The sequence below is a fragment of the Callorhinchus milii genome, unplaced genomic scaffold (assembly GCF_018977255.1).
Source record: "Callorhinchus milii isolate IMCB2004 unplaced genomic scaffold, IMCB_Cmil_1.0 Scaffold5, whole genome shotgun sequence".
NCBI classification, from domain to species: domain Eukaryota; kingdom Metazoa; phylum Chordata; class Chondrichthyes; order Chimaeriformes; family Callorhinchidae; genus Callorhinchus; species Callorhinchus milii.
In genome coordinates this window covers 52,405,527-52,420,773 of record NW_024704746.1, presented here as the reverse complement: position 1 = coordinate 52,420,773, position 15,247 = coordinate 52,405,527, and the positions used below count along the sequence as shown (strand labels likewise).

Genomic DNA, 15,247 nt, shown 5'->3' with positions numbered 1-15,247 from the left:
TAGTAATTCTGCCTCATGTTTATCACAACAACAAAATTGCATTTGTATACCACATTTCACGTCAGGAGGACTCCCAAGGCGCTGGACAATTAGTGTTTCTGACTGGCTTTCTCATCTAACCAACCCACCTGCTCAGTGAGGAGTGGCCTGCTTCACAACCCCTGTTCTGCTTGCCTCACCCTCAGCAGTTGATGTTTCAGAGTTTGCTGCCCCCACTTTGGAATTTCATTCTGGAGCCCCTCAGTCTCAACCGTTCCAGGTCCATCTCAAGACCATCTGTTTTGACCGTACCTTTGGTCATCATCAAAAAAAAATGTGGTCACTCAATCCACGATTGTGTTTATGGGACACTGCTGTGCGCAATTGGCTTCCATGTTTCGGCCACAAAATATAGTCAATTCACTTCACAGTATATTCTGTGAAGTTCTTTGAGACATTTCAAAGACATGATAAGGCACTATATAAAATGCAAGGATTAGATGACTATCGTCCCCCTGCCCTAGCCCTTCTGTTTTGACCGCACTTTTGGTCATCTTCCCCAACGACAGCCGTATCTCAGATACCAGCTCAGGTGCAGCTCTCAGCTGTCCAGCATCTTAGGCTGTGCTCCTGCTATGAAAGGCTCGGTATAAAAAGTAAATTGATCATTTGATATTCAAAAAGTTGACTGCAGTGTTCTTTGCATTTAATGTGGTATAACTTTAGTACAAGATAAGTCAAAAATTCAGTTTATCCTTTCAAACAAGCTTCAGTACATAGTTTATGATGATTATTAATATAGCCAGACAAAAATGCGTTTAAGAGACTATTAAGAGTTTCCATCGGATTCACTCAACTAGTCACTATAGGTGAATGTCGCAGCATATAGTACAATATCCCACAAACATCCCTATAGTGAATGACCAATTTAATCTGGAGATTATTGGCTTGAACATCACAAGATACTCTTTGTATAGTACTGTGGGATCCTTCATATCCACCTGAACAGACACACAGCATTTCCAGCAATTTGATTTTCCAGTTGTCCTGTGAATTCCTCCGTACTCTCTTGACCTGATTTGGATCAGTAATTGTCAACCTCAATGTAGAAACTTAACATTTTGTGCAAAATATCATTGAGACAATAAAAATTCCTTACTTCAGTAAGAATTTCAATTACAAACTAAAGTCCTTTTGAAATGTTGGCATATATTCCTCATTGCTGAATACAAGTATGGTAAGTAACCATTAGTATCAGATGAACCATATCAATATTTTACTCTTTGTGGCTTGCTCAGTAAATGAAACTTAACTAAATAAGTTGCACGTTGGACAAAATACTTCATACTGACATCATAGACATAGTGCCAGTACTGTTTGGCTAGTTATTAGATGTAAACGATAGTCATACCAATACTCTAATCACCATATTTCCCCACTTCTAAGAAGCCGGATTGCAGTGAAAGGCAGCTCCTGGCACCTTGGAGAAGATTAGTGTCCAAGCTGATGAAGATTGGAATGAAATGTTCCCATTTATGTTACACAATTCATTTCAGCATTGGTTGATCTCAGTGTCAGATGCACATCGATACTCAGGTGAACTGCTTTTTTCAGGACACCATCTCCATATTTCCTCCATGTATTGAGCGTTATGCTATAGTCTTTCAGCCCCCAAGCTTCAAACTCTCTGAGCCATTGAGGCACAAACCTCTTCCCTTTTGCTTAGCTACTGCTTTTACAGTTTTGCTGCTACATGATCAAGAGAAGGTATTGTCTGTTTCTGCACGACTTTAACCCCTCGCCCCTTCTCTAACAGGACATTCTCTGCCTCCTTTGTGTAATCTCCATCACAAATCTAATGTAAAGAGCATTACCTCCATCACAAATTCTTTGCAAGAATGGTTTCAAAAAAGGTTTGCTTCCAATCACTATATAAAAATGGTGCATATGTCAATCACTTGTTTGAATTTTCAATGCTGCGATCATATTCACTGGAGTCAAATTGTTATTGAAAGCAGGTGGAGTTCTAAATGCTGTAGCTGACAGATGAAAAGGACTGACCACATCTCACATGGTTGGTCGGCTTCTATTGAATGCTCAGATGGTAATTTGTCAATATTTCTGGTTATTTATACACGTTACTTTGAAATGGGCCCTGGTTAAAAAAAACACTGGTGGATTAATATTTCAGTCAGCTTGCATAGTTAAGATAATAAGGAGTAAGGCAAAAGGAAACGGTCATTGGAACAAAAAGATCTGCCAAGATTCAAGTAATCTGCCAAGGGTTGATAACAGGCTTGGTAAGGATAAGGCAGTGGATGTTTGTATATCCGAGTTCAGGAAGATCTTTGATACAGTTCCTCGTGAAAGGCTGGTACTGAAAATAAAGAAAGTGGGAATCAGAGAAAGTATCTTGCAATGGATATGTAATTGACTGACCGATAGAACCCAGAAGGTGTGATACAGGAAATATTATGAGGCTGGAAGAATGTTACTTATGGAGTTCCACAGGGGACTGTTTTGGGACCTCTTTTATTTAACATCTTCATAAAAGACCTGGAACTAGGAGTCATAAGCACAGTGGCTAAATTTGCAGATGACACAAAGATAGTAGACTGCAAAGATGAACAGAATAGGTTACATTCTTGGGAATTAGGCAGACGATGACAGATGAAATTCAATGTACAGAAATGCAAAGTACTTCACATGGCAACAAAAATAAATCGAGGAAGGGACTATTATTTAAAATGATGAGAAATAATCCGTATAGAAAATGAAAAGGTCATGGAGTCCTGATTGAAAATAAATTGAAGCTATTGCAACAGTGCTATTGCTGTATAATTCTATGATTCTATGATTGAGTAGCTCTTCCAAAATGGCCTCATTCTATGCTGTAAGATTCTATGATTCTATGGACACTGCTTGGTAGCAGTGAGTAAGGCAAATCAGATGCTGGGTTGTATTAAAAGGGCAATATTGAACCAATGTAGTGGGGTAATCCTAACACTTTATAAATCACCGGTGCAACTTCACTTGGAATACAGTATGCAGTTCCGGTCACCGCAATATAACAACAACAACTTGCACTTACATAGCATCCAGAAGCGCTCGACAATGACCCCGAGCCAGGGGGAGGTGATAGTAAGCACGATCAAAAAGGTCTTTAAGCAACATTTGAAAGTGGGGAGGGAGGTGGCAAAGCGGAGGGTTTGAGGGACGCAGTGGCTGAAGGCACAGCCACCAATGGAGGAGCGGAGGGGACGAGGGATGAACAGAAGGCTGGAGCCAGCCAAGCATAGGCAGTGGGTGGGGGAGGGCATGAAGGGATTTGAAAACTATTGAGAGGGCCTTGAAATCGATCTGTTCAGTAATTGGGAGCCAGAGGAGCCTGGCAAGGACTTGTGTGATGGGGTACGGAGTTTTGTGCAGGTGAGAATCCGGACAGTGGAGTTTGAATTATTCGTACTGTGGAACTGGGGAGACCAGGAAGGAGGGCATTGGTTTAATCCAGCTGGGAAGTGACGAAGGCACGGACAAGGTTTTGTCTTCTTTTGTTGTGAGGTACGGATGGAGCCGAGCAATGTGACGGAGGTGGAAAAAAGCGGTCCTCGTCAGAGAATGGATGTGGGGTAGGAAGGAAAATTGGAGAATCAACCTGACTTCTAAGTTATGCACAGGTTCGGTGAGTCTGAGGGAGAGCCTGGGAAGTTTGAGGAGTTCAGTCCCACAGGAGAGAAGACATTGATGGGAGCGAATGAGTATAGCTTCCATCTTGCCAACATTCAGCTGCAGGAAATTTGTGCTCATCCAGGCCTTGATGTCTGTCAAACAATCTGACAGGACATCAGCAGATTGAGAGTCAAAAAGGATATTGCAGCGATTGAGAGGATAGAAAGGAGGGCAAGCAAAATGATTGAGGGATGGAAGGACTGGATTTTGAGGAGCGAGTAGATAAACTCAGCATGTACACACTGGAGAAAAGGTTCACACTGTGGAGTCCTGTAGCTCAGTGGTTAGAGCACTCACTTTGCAAGTGAGAGACCTGAGTTCAATTCCAGACAGGGCGAAACCTTGGGCAAGTTTCCTTACTCCACACAGAGCCTAATACTAATCCCTCCAAAACCAAAACCAATAATAAATTGGTCATTTTCAATCTATGATTGTTTGTACAATTGTTTTTGCTGTGCGCAATTGGCTGCCGCGTTCGCCCACAAATATACAGTCAATTCACTTTACAGTGTGTTCTGTGAAGTGCTTTGGGATGTCCTCCCGACGTGAAAAGTGCTATATCAAATGCAAGGATTATTATTATTATAAGGTTGAGGGGGCGATATGATTATGGCCTTTAAGATTCTGAAGGGAATAGATAATGCAGACCATGATAAGCTGTTTTATCTTGTACTGAACAGGAGAACCAGAGGACATGATCTGCAATTGAATGGGGGTTCATTTCAGAACAATTCTGTTGAAAATTCAGGACAAATCTGCAGAAACACTACATCAGTGAGCGAGCAGTAAACTTATGGAACAGGTTCCCTAGGGAGACGTGGAAGCAGAAAATGTTTCAAGAACAAATTAGATAGATTTCTAATAGAAAATAATATCTTGTAATACGGTACATAGTTTGCGACATAAATGTCAAGCGACTGCCAGGATGGACCTTGGTCTTCTTTCACCTAGCAAATTCTTATGTTCTTATGGATGACTAATAGTTATCATGTCAAAGCACTTCACAGAATATACTGTAAAGTGGACAGACTATATTTTGTGGGCAAAATGAAAGGACCCCTCCTGTTCCATTTTGTCAATGAACTGCAAAATCCTTCCTGCAGTGTATGTTGGACAGGAGGATTGATCGTTACTCTGATGCAAGAGTCATTAAGAGTGTCTGGGGTTGAAGCAGAAATGGAGGACAAGCCTCAATGTCAATATAATCCAACCCACAATGGGACTCAGGTACCACCCACTCTTCCTTCAAACACCAAATTAACCTTTTAATTTCCTTTCCTTGCCCTCCCTTCTGTTTTACAACTTGATTTGATTTTGAAGATCCCTCCATGTCATGTACTTCTTCAATTTAGCTGTCTGCAAGGAAAGCTAGGTTTTTGATGCACATCTTATTTGCGACAATGTCTTTGTACCCAATCAGTCTCATATATGAAGATATCCTATAATTTAGTCTTATGCTTGTTTTTGTCTAATTTACCCGGTCAGTTCTTTCATTAGTTATTATTTGTAAAGTGTTAAATGCCCTAATGTACACCTCAGTCTGTTTTATAGCCAGTATGATGCTCTTTTGTTACATATGGTATCTGGTATCAGCTATGGTCTTATTTCCACATAGGACAACAGGACAAGCCAGCTCCCTTCACCAGAGTCCACTTTGACAACACTCCTGTTGCAGCTTGGATTTTAATGGTGATCAGTTTTCATTAACCATCATACTCATTGTCGTTAGATGCTGTGGAGGCTCACGTTGAGCATCAACATCAGCAGAGACTGGTTGGGCTAAATGATCAGTTTCTGTGCTATAGATTTAATGTGTACATCTGATGCATCATCCATTTGAGCTTTAAGTTAAAAATCTTGCACTGATAGTCATGTCCTATTTGAGAGTGATTTGGAAGGGAATGGATTCTTGTTAATTCTGCAATTTATCTCCCCATTGCACTTTGACACAGAAATTTAGTACAATTATGTTCAAAATCAGTAATCTGAAACCACAAATTCATACATCAGTCACTTCACATCGTAATGGTCACAATTTTTTGGAGTGCCTGGAGCACACAAAATTGACAGACTGAAATATACAGTCGTGGAACTTTGTAAGGGCACCCTCTGCAGGAAGCTTCATGGTTCAGCAACTTGAAAGCAAGGATAAAATTGAAACAGCTCAAGTTAAAATAAAAATAATTAACTAGATGTTTAACATTGTGGAACAAAAATCACTCACAAAATACAGTTAAAAGACACTTTACAGTATATCCTATGAAGAGCTTTGTAACATATTGATGATGTGAAAGGCACTAAAACAACAACAACAACAAGATTGCATTTATAGAGCACCTTTCACGTCGGGAGGACGTCCCAAGGCGCTGGACAGTTGGGTCGGGACCCGAGCAGGGGGGAGATGGTCAGGGTGAGGGGAGGGAAGGGAGAGAGCGAGGAGGGGGTAGAGAGTCGAGAAGGAAGGTGAAGGCACGGTTGAAGAGAAAGGTCTTGAGACCAGCCTTGAAGAAGGAAAGGGAGGAGGCAAGGCGAAGGCACTGGGGGATGGAGTTCCAGAGCCTAGGGGCTGAGAGGCTGAAAGCCCGACCGTCAACGGTAGGGCGGTTGGGGCGGGGGATGTGGAGCAGACCGGAGCCAAAGGTGCGGGACAGTACACGAGCTGCAGAGTTCTGAATGACCTGCAGCTTGTGGAGAGAGGTGCCAGGAAGGCCGGCGAGGAGAGAGTTCCCATAGTCCAGCCTTGAGGTGATAAAGGCGTGGACCAGAGTTTCAGCAGCGTGAGGGGTGAGGTAGTGCCGTAGTCTGGCGATGTTTCGGAGGTGATGGAAGGCGGTGCCAGTTGTGGCGCGGATATGAGGGAGAAAGGACAGCTCAGGGTCAAACAGAACACCGAGGTTCCTGACCGGCTTTGAGAGGTGGAGAGTGCAGCCTTGGATGCTGATGCTGTCAGCGCCTGAGGTGCGGAGGCGCTGACGTGAGCCAATCAGGAGGGCCTCAGTTTTGCGCATATTGAGCTGAAGAAAGTTGTCTCTCATCCAGGACTCGATGTTGGACAGGCAGGCTGTCAGGACATCGGTGGTCGTGGAGTTGAGGGTAGAAGAGGAAAGGTAGAGTTGGGTGTCATCCGCATACATGTGGAAGTTAACCCCATGTCTGCGGATGATGTCATCGAGGGGGAGCATATAGAGGGTGAAGAGGAGGGGACCGAGGACAGAGCCCTGAGGGACACCGCATGAGACAGTGCGGGGGCTGGAGGAAAGCCGTTTGATGAGGCAAAATTAAGACGGTGGGAGAGGTAGGACCTAAACCACTCAAGGAAGGTTGAGGTGGGAGGACAAACGGTGGAGGATGATAGAGTGGTCGACCGTATTGAATGCGGCTGATAGGTTGGGGAGGACGAGGAGGCAGAGGTCGCAGATGGTCAAGATGTCATTAGTGACCTTGACCAGGGCGGTTTCCGTGCTATGGGCAGCACGGAAATCACTATATCAAATGCAAGAATTATTATTATTATAAACATGTACAGATAGATATCAAGTCAGGCATCAGGAACCCAAGCTGACCTCTCTCCTCCTGAACCATCAGTGAAGAGTTCTCCTTCAATCAGAAGGTGTGGGTGTCCAATCTTTCCCTTAGCCCAGGCACAAATTAATTTTTCTAAAAGTTCCGATTTTGAATTAGGTGCAAAAGGTTCAGAATAGACACAAGGAAGAATTTCTCAACCCAGCAAGTAAAAATTGGAACAGGTCACCAGGTGGACAATGATTGTTGGTTGAGGTAAGCACACTTAGCGTCCTCCCGATGTGAAAGGCACTATACAGATGTAATTTTGTGTTGTTAATTAAAAGGTGCTCGACGCTGATATGGGAGGACCGGTAGGTGGGTATCCCAGAGGAATGAGATCAGGTAGAACCAAGAATTATCTTTATCCAAACTTCTTATAATCTTGTGCAAATTTATGCTTTATATCACTTGGAGTAATCAAAACTGAAAACATACTTGCTTCTTCCTACTTGAAAAATCATTCTCCACCTGCAATCTAACAACATCCAGGTCTACAAAACATATTTATACTTCACAATTAATACAGCTTAAAACTTGAAAATAAAGCAGCAACATACTGCTGATTAACAGTTTGTTGTCCATTTGTAGTGGATTCTCTAAAAACAAAGATTCTGCCAAAAACAAATTCAGCAACCAACTAGGAAGAAATGTGTTCAACCTAGCTCAACAGACTTATTTGTTCTCAAACAACTTTTAACATATATAAGAAAATGCAACTGCAACAAAATTACATTTATATTTATTTACATTTATATAGCACTTTTCACAACAGAAAGACGCCCAAGGCGCTGGACAGTTACGGGGTTTCAGCAATATAGAGACTACAAGACAACACAACAAAGAATAACCATTGCTGAGAAGGTCCTTTATATATGAGCAGTAGCCAATCCCTTTCCAGTCCTGATCAACCAGTTCTTTTGCCAGGAGAAGATCCATCAGCTGAGGTCCATCCCACCCCAGTTTGTCTACTGAAAGAACAACAGTGTCAACTAACTACTTGTTCACACATTAATGATTTTTATTAATTCGTTGAACCCATCCCTCTCTCTCAATTTGAGATATATGAAATGCAAGGATTATTATATTATAAATTACATTTGGTCCATCACATATTTTCACCGGCTCTGACCACAGCATTGTGGAGTCCTGTAGCTCAGTGGTTAGAGCACTCGCTTTGCAAGCGAGAGACCTGAGTTCAATCCCAGGCAGGGCGAAACCTTGGGCAAGTTTCCTTACTCCACACGCCTAATAAATATCCCTCCAAAACCCCAAACAATAATAAAATTGGTCATTTTCAATCTACGACTGTTTGTGGGACATTGCTGTGCGCAATTGGCTGCCGCGTTCGCCCACAAATATACAGTCAATTCACTTTACAGTGTGTTCTGTGAAGCACTTTGGGACGTCCTTCCGACGTGAAAAGCGCTATATCAAATGCAAGGATTATTATTATTATTGTAACTTCAGCTATAGGCGTGATCTCAGACAAAAGTATTTCATCTTGCTTTTGTTGTAGCACTGATAATATCAAAATATCTTAAATTACTTCACCGGCAATTACTGTCAAATGCAATGACTATGCAGTTGTGGGCTGACTCTGCAACTGGTTTGCACACAGATTCACAAAAGCATGCGTAAAGTGAATACAAATTAATCTTGAGGGTTTATCACCTCCAGACTGGACTTCTCCAATACCTTCCTCACCAGCCTCCCTAGTTTTTTAAAATTCAGCTCCTCACATCCTCATCCGCATTCCACACCCTTGTCTTCAAGGGCCAATTTTTCACCACAAAACTTTGCCTCCTCCCACCTCCACCATTCCCGGGCGGTGCCCCTGGGCCGAGCACTGCAGCCAATCCTGGTTCTCATCACCAGAGGCTTCAAGCAGGATGAAATCACCATCTGGGGCCAATCACAGCCCAGTTTATCTCCAGGAATACACAACTTTTGAGTTATTTCAATATAAATCTCAACAAACAACTTGTGGAACAAAGTCAACAAAGTATATCTTCACTCAGTAAACAGCACATTCATTTCAATGTCACTGAACCAAAGACTGTGATAGCCTCCTCCAACCCTTGCAGAATCTCCCCTGAATTGGAAGATGTGCTCTACATTGAAGGTCACCTTGAGTGACACTGAGACATTCAGGTTCTGGGTTGCTTTGACGGAATGAAGCTCAGTGTCTGAAACCACAAGTGAAACACATAGTGATCAGGGGCAGCTGCGACTGCTCCAGGCACAGAGTAAAGGGGACTCTAACATCAACTCTGTTAAAAGTTAAAAGAAACAGATGTTTCCCTCAATGGGTGGTACGAAGGGAACAGTCATGGTGACCGGACTAGTACCAAAGGTTTGAATCCTGCAGTTGCATAACTTGAATTTAAAAAAAACAAAATGACTGGCTCAGTTCACAACACTTTCAACTCTGAGTTAGAAAGTTGTACGTTCAAGCCCCACTTTGGGACATGGAACTCACAATCCAAGTGGAGACTACATACAGTGCTGAGAGTATCAATGCATTGTAGGTCATAAAACCTCACATAGATCATAAAACCAAGGTTGGGTTGCCTTTTCAGCTGGATGGAAAAGATTTTGTGGTACTATTTGAAAACAGAAGAGTTTCTTCCTGTGTCCTGGTCAAAGAGAAAGTCATCAATGCAACTTGTAATGTAAGTAAAGAGGGGTTGAAGGGGAGGGATTGAGTGTCACTTTGCAGTAAATCCTGGGAATTGCTTTGAGATGTTTTGACATGATAAAGCACTGTATCAAATGCAAGGATTACTTTTGTTCTCATCATCAAAGACAGCAACCAACCCTCATTCCAGCTGGAGAGCATGAGAAACAGCATACTTTGGAATGAGTTGCCAAACTACTGAAGCTGTGGCACAAGACGACCTGCATGCTAAACATCAAAGTGAAATGTAATAGATCAAGCTGAGCAATCTTACCTCCAACGGGTCAGACAAATACTCTGAATTACAAAGCAGTCACATCTCAGGCTGACCTCACCCACTGACCTGCTGGCAATTAATACAGGCCATCACAAGGCTCCTGGGTGCCAGCCGCATGAGGCAAGACAATGCTTGGCGCCAGAATTGGCAATGATCCCATCTCACTGATTTTGTGACAAACTCAGTGTGTGATCAAGTTGTGTTTTGCTTTATTTTCAGGTTTTGAGCCAAAATGTTGTTGATCTGGAAATTCCAAATTCAAGTAGAAAACTTCGAGGAGGGGATGAGTGGGTTTGACTCAGTGTTTCACCTGAAGGACATTGGTTTCGATCCAACCCAAATGGATTGTATGAATGTCTCCTTCACTGGCGGCTGGAAGGATCTTATGCAACATTGGTTTACCCAAGTCTAATCCCATTCCTTATGAGCAACAACAAAAAACAGATATTTCCCAAGTCAGATACAGTTCAGGTTAGAAATAAATGTAACACCCTTTTGACATTGTTCCATCCAGCACGCCCAGGTAGCATGTCTGACCCGTTGGAGGTAAGATTGCTCAGCTTGATCTATTACATTTCACTTTTCGTGTTTAGCATGCAGGTCGTCTTGTGCCACAGCTTCAGTAGTAAATCTCCCTTGATTTACTACATCAAAATGAGCAGCCAAATCTATACTGCACAGTGCATTGCCTTAGTGAAACATCTGAGGAACTGTCCACAAATAGCAGGAGGTTCAACTTCATCTTTCAACATGGAGAGTAAAAATGCTCCTATAGTCTGCAATAACAGAACAGGGAAAGGGAAGAGCAAATAAGATGTTTGAATGCTTTATTTGTCTCTGATAGAGCATCATATGACAATACATCTACACAGCTCCACTCACGCATCAAAGTGATTTGCAGGTTAAGTATTAATCTATTTATTGCTCAATTTGTAGGAGCAAATGAAGTTATACTCTTGAGAGCAGTCAGCGTCGAACCACAGCCCGTTCTCTGGAAAACAAACACAGACACACACTGTGAGACTTGTCCACAAACGCATGCAGAAAATCCCAAAGAGAGAGCCAGAGCAATGCAATCATATAAGCAGATACAAGCCCATCTTCTGTTAATAAGGTGAAGAACCAGAGGGTGATCGTTCCAATCACCATTTTGAGGTTGACGAAATAAGGATCATGTCTAAAAGCTCTCTGATGTGAAAGGAATGAGAGAGACAACAAACGACCCATTATTTGAGACATGCCTGGCAAGAGCAAGCAGGTCAGAACAAAAATATTCCTAAAAACTCATGCATGCTGAAGTCTCATTCCCCTGATCTTCACCCACCATGCCTGTGCTGCTGGTATTTCTCCCATTGGAGCTATCTACACGAATCTCATTCCCTGCTTTCAGCCCCATCGAGTCTGTGCTGGTGCTCGTTCCTCCAACGGAACCCACTAGTCTAATCTCATTCCTCTGATTCCATGCTTTGTATTTCTAGCTGGTTAAACACCAGCAATTCTCAAACACTGAGGTCCCCAAGCCTTGGGGACTTGACACTTTCTGGAATAAGATATGTAGGATGTGTCCCTCCAGGAAGAGAGTGCCCATTTCCATTCTAGACACAAGGAAACTTCCAAACTTCTCAGTCGGAACTGGCATAGTGATGGATTTTTGCACATGGCAAACATCCAGCTGACGACAAAAATGAATCTCCTGCTTTTACTCCAGCATGTCTCATCAAGTGTGAGCTCCCACATTGGAAATATCTAATCCCATTCCTTACATTTTCCCCTCATCTCAGGGCTCGTGCCCTTCGCGGTGCAATATACTCAAATCCCTTTCCTTACTTTGTTATAGCTCCCCCACTGGGCCTATCTCATACCATCCCCTGCTTTTCCTTCATCGTATCTGGGCTGGTGCTTGCATCCTCACTGGAGCTATCTCCTCCATAAAAATAATAATCCTTGCACTTGATATAGCGCTTTTCATGTCGGGAAGACATCCCAAAGCGCTTCACAGATCATACTGTAAAGTGAATTGACTGTATATTTGCAGGCGAACGCGGCAGCCAATTGCGCACAGCAATTCTCAATCCAATATCTTCATTTTTCAAGTGTTCACCTTATTCGCTTTTAAAAGATGTAACTGACTCAGCTGTGTATGACCATGTATTCCACATCCAAATAACACTGAGCATCTTATCTCCCCTTAACATTTTCAGCAATAACCCTCAGTTGTTATGCCCATTTCACCATGGGAATAATCTGTGACCATTTAGCTCTCAAACACTTTACTAGTTTTCAACATGTCTATTTGATCTACTGAGAATACCACCCCAGCATTTAAACCTCACGTCATAACTTTATCCTTTCTCCCTGGTATTACGACCAGTGGCCAGACTACACTGTAGTAGAACACCACACATCCATACAACTATCCAAGTATCCAAGTTGGACTCTGATGTTGGCAAGAAAGTACCTGTTATTGTGTACACATGTGCAAAGTTACAAGGTTCAAGATTTAATCGTTAAGTGTGACGGTTGGGCACACAACAAAAGGAAGGCAAGTCATTCAGCAAATTATTATAGGAGCAGTGTAGAATCTGAGTGGGAGATAGACACAGAAAGAACACTTGAGACAGAAACAGTGGGTGTGAAAGAGATACAAGTGTACCTGCACAGGAAGAAAAATGAGAGGACTGGTATGTGTGGCACTTTAGTGACAGTGTAACGCCTGATGAAAGGTTTTGGTTGATGACCCGTTATCCTTAATGTTTCCATATCCACAATTGGGCCAATCCCATATACTGCTTTTGCCAGCACAAGTAAAGATGACATACTGTTTTTATTCATCATCACACAGTTTTCCTTCTGCTTCCCATCATCAGGCTGGTTGTAATACCATTCGCTGTGGTCCATCCGTGAACCGTCCAGCCACAGAAAAGTCCCCTCCTGCAACAAACCGATGAAGTTTATCAATGTAGAGAAATTACTTGCAAACTGAAAAATGTTTTTGAGAATGTGGAACACAGACCTAAAAGGGAGTTTCGTAGGAACTTCTTCAGGCAGAAAGAGGTGGGAATATGGAACTCACTGTCAGAAGTTGTCATTGAAGCAAAAAGTATCTACGTATTTAAGGAGTCCCGAAGCGGTTTGGAGTTCCATAACACTATGGTTAGTGCGCCTGCCTCACAAGCGAGAGGACCCAGGTTCAATTCCCGGGTGGGGCAAAACCTTGGGCAAGTTTCCTTATTCCACACACCTCGGTTTACCTAGCAGTAAGCAGGAACCCAGTTGTTAGTCGATTGGTGGATAATAACTGATTGAGGGTAATAATCCCTCCAAAAAAAGAATTGGTCATTCAATCCAAGTTTGTGGAACACTGCTGTGTGCAATTGGCTACTGCATTTCGACCACAAAATACAGCCGATTCACTTTACAATATATTCTGTGATGCGCTTTCAGATGTCTCAACGATGTGATAAGTATTATTATTATTATGTGGAAACTTGATGCATACATGAGGGAGAAAGGAATAAAGAGGTCGAGGAGAAGGAGTTGGAAGCTCATGTGTAAGATAAATACAGACTAGTTGGGCCAAATGACCTGTTTCCGTGCCATATCATACTATCGAACTGTATGTAACTTACTTTATAGCAGTCACTAGCACCAATCCATGTCATTGTGTCTGCATGGTGGTACGAGATCTGTATGAGGGCTGAGAGGAACAAGTTTTCCAATGGGCAATGCACAGAGGCGAGATGCCCTCCTTTGGCCAGGTTTTGACAGAACAACTGAAAAAACAAAAGACACGATAGTAACGTTTGGACTTGTTGATAGTAATGTTTGGACATGGCGTCAACTTCCACATATATGCGGATGATACCCAACTCTATCTCTCTGCCTCGATCCTCGACTCTGGACCACTGCTGACCTGACGGAATGTCTGTCAAAGATCAGGATGAAAGCTAACTTTCTACAGTTGAACATCAACAAGACTGAGGCTCTTCTGATTTGCTCCCATCAGCGCCTCCACACCTCAGGTGTTGGCAGGACGCCTAGCACGCCCCATCCCCCACCCACTCTACACACACTCCCTACACACCCTCCCATCCCGCACCTCTCCAGCCACAGCCCTGCCATACCCCTCTATTCCCACACAGGAACAAGGAACGTGTTACCTCTGCATCAATCCAATTGATCTTTTCATGGATGTACTTGGAACAGATTCCATTATAACTAACAAAGCCTTCCAGGCAGGGTCCCTTGCAGATACCCGTTTCATAACAAAGGGATTCAATTTTCCCACCATAATCTGATGTGCTTTTGCTTTCAGCAGGTGGCACATAGAAAGCTGCAGGCAAAGAAAAAGAAATTAACATTAAACATGACAATTCAGCTCCAAATGAAAAGGGCACTTTGTCCTGTGTGTTATGTTCTCAACAAACAATGTGTAGAACACTATTTTATTTCAGCTCACCGGTTACAAAAATCAAAAAGTCCAACCAAAAGTTCTCTACTCAGTTCTCCCTGCTTCCTGCATTTCTACCTCATGATCTCCTCCCATTGCTTCTTGTCAATTGGTCCTTATTGTCTTAATGAGTATCCAACATCTTCCCTTTTTTGGTTTCTTCTTATTTTTATTGTTTTTCTTTGCATTTCAGTTTTGTTTTCAATTAATCTCCTTGTTGATTTTACTACTTTTCCTGACTTGGTGATTCTCAATGTTTTTGGCATCCTCATATCTTCCATTTGCTCTTCTTTTTTTTTTACCTCTGTCCTTCTTTGGCATATTTCCCACGATGTCCTTCCATATATTTTTCCTTTATCACTTTTAAGTCAATAAGATCTTGAGTTTTCAATGGTACCTTATAATCCGAGCAGATTATCGCCTTTTAATTTTACAATGTGAAACTTTATCTACTTTTAGTCTACTTTTCCCCTTTTCCAATTTGTCTTTATTGGATTCTCCCAGCTGTATATAATGACATTGCACTTGCCTGAGCTCCTGTATACAATTTGCACCTTAACCGTTTCCTTTC

The 15,247-nt window shown here is 42.4% G+C and overlaps 1 protein-coding gene across 1 annotated transcript; it reads right to left on the bottom strand.

Annotated features, from left to right (window-relative positions):
- Positions 1-11,111: 11,111 nt before the first annotated feature.
- Positions 11,112-14,997, bottom strand: LOC121849207 (lectin-like). The gene is made up of 5 exons (XM_042335437.1): positions 14,979-14,997; positions 14,387-14,559; positions 13,856-13,999; positions 13,046-13,157; positions 11,112-11,217 (listed from the first exon to the last, which is right to left on the bottom strand). The coding sequence occupies exons 1-5, from the start codon at positions 14,995-14,997 to the stop codon at positions 11,141-11,143; spliced, it is 525 nt and encodes a 174-aa protein (XP_042191371.1). The 3' UTR covers positions 11,112-11,140.
- Between the last annotated feature and the right edge of the window lie 250 nt (positions 14,998-15,247).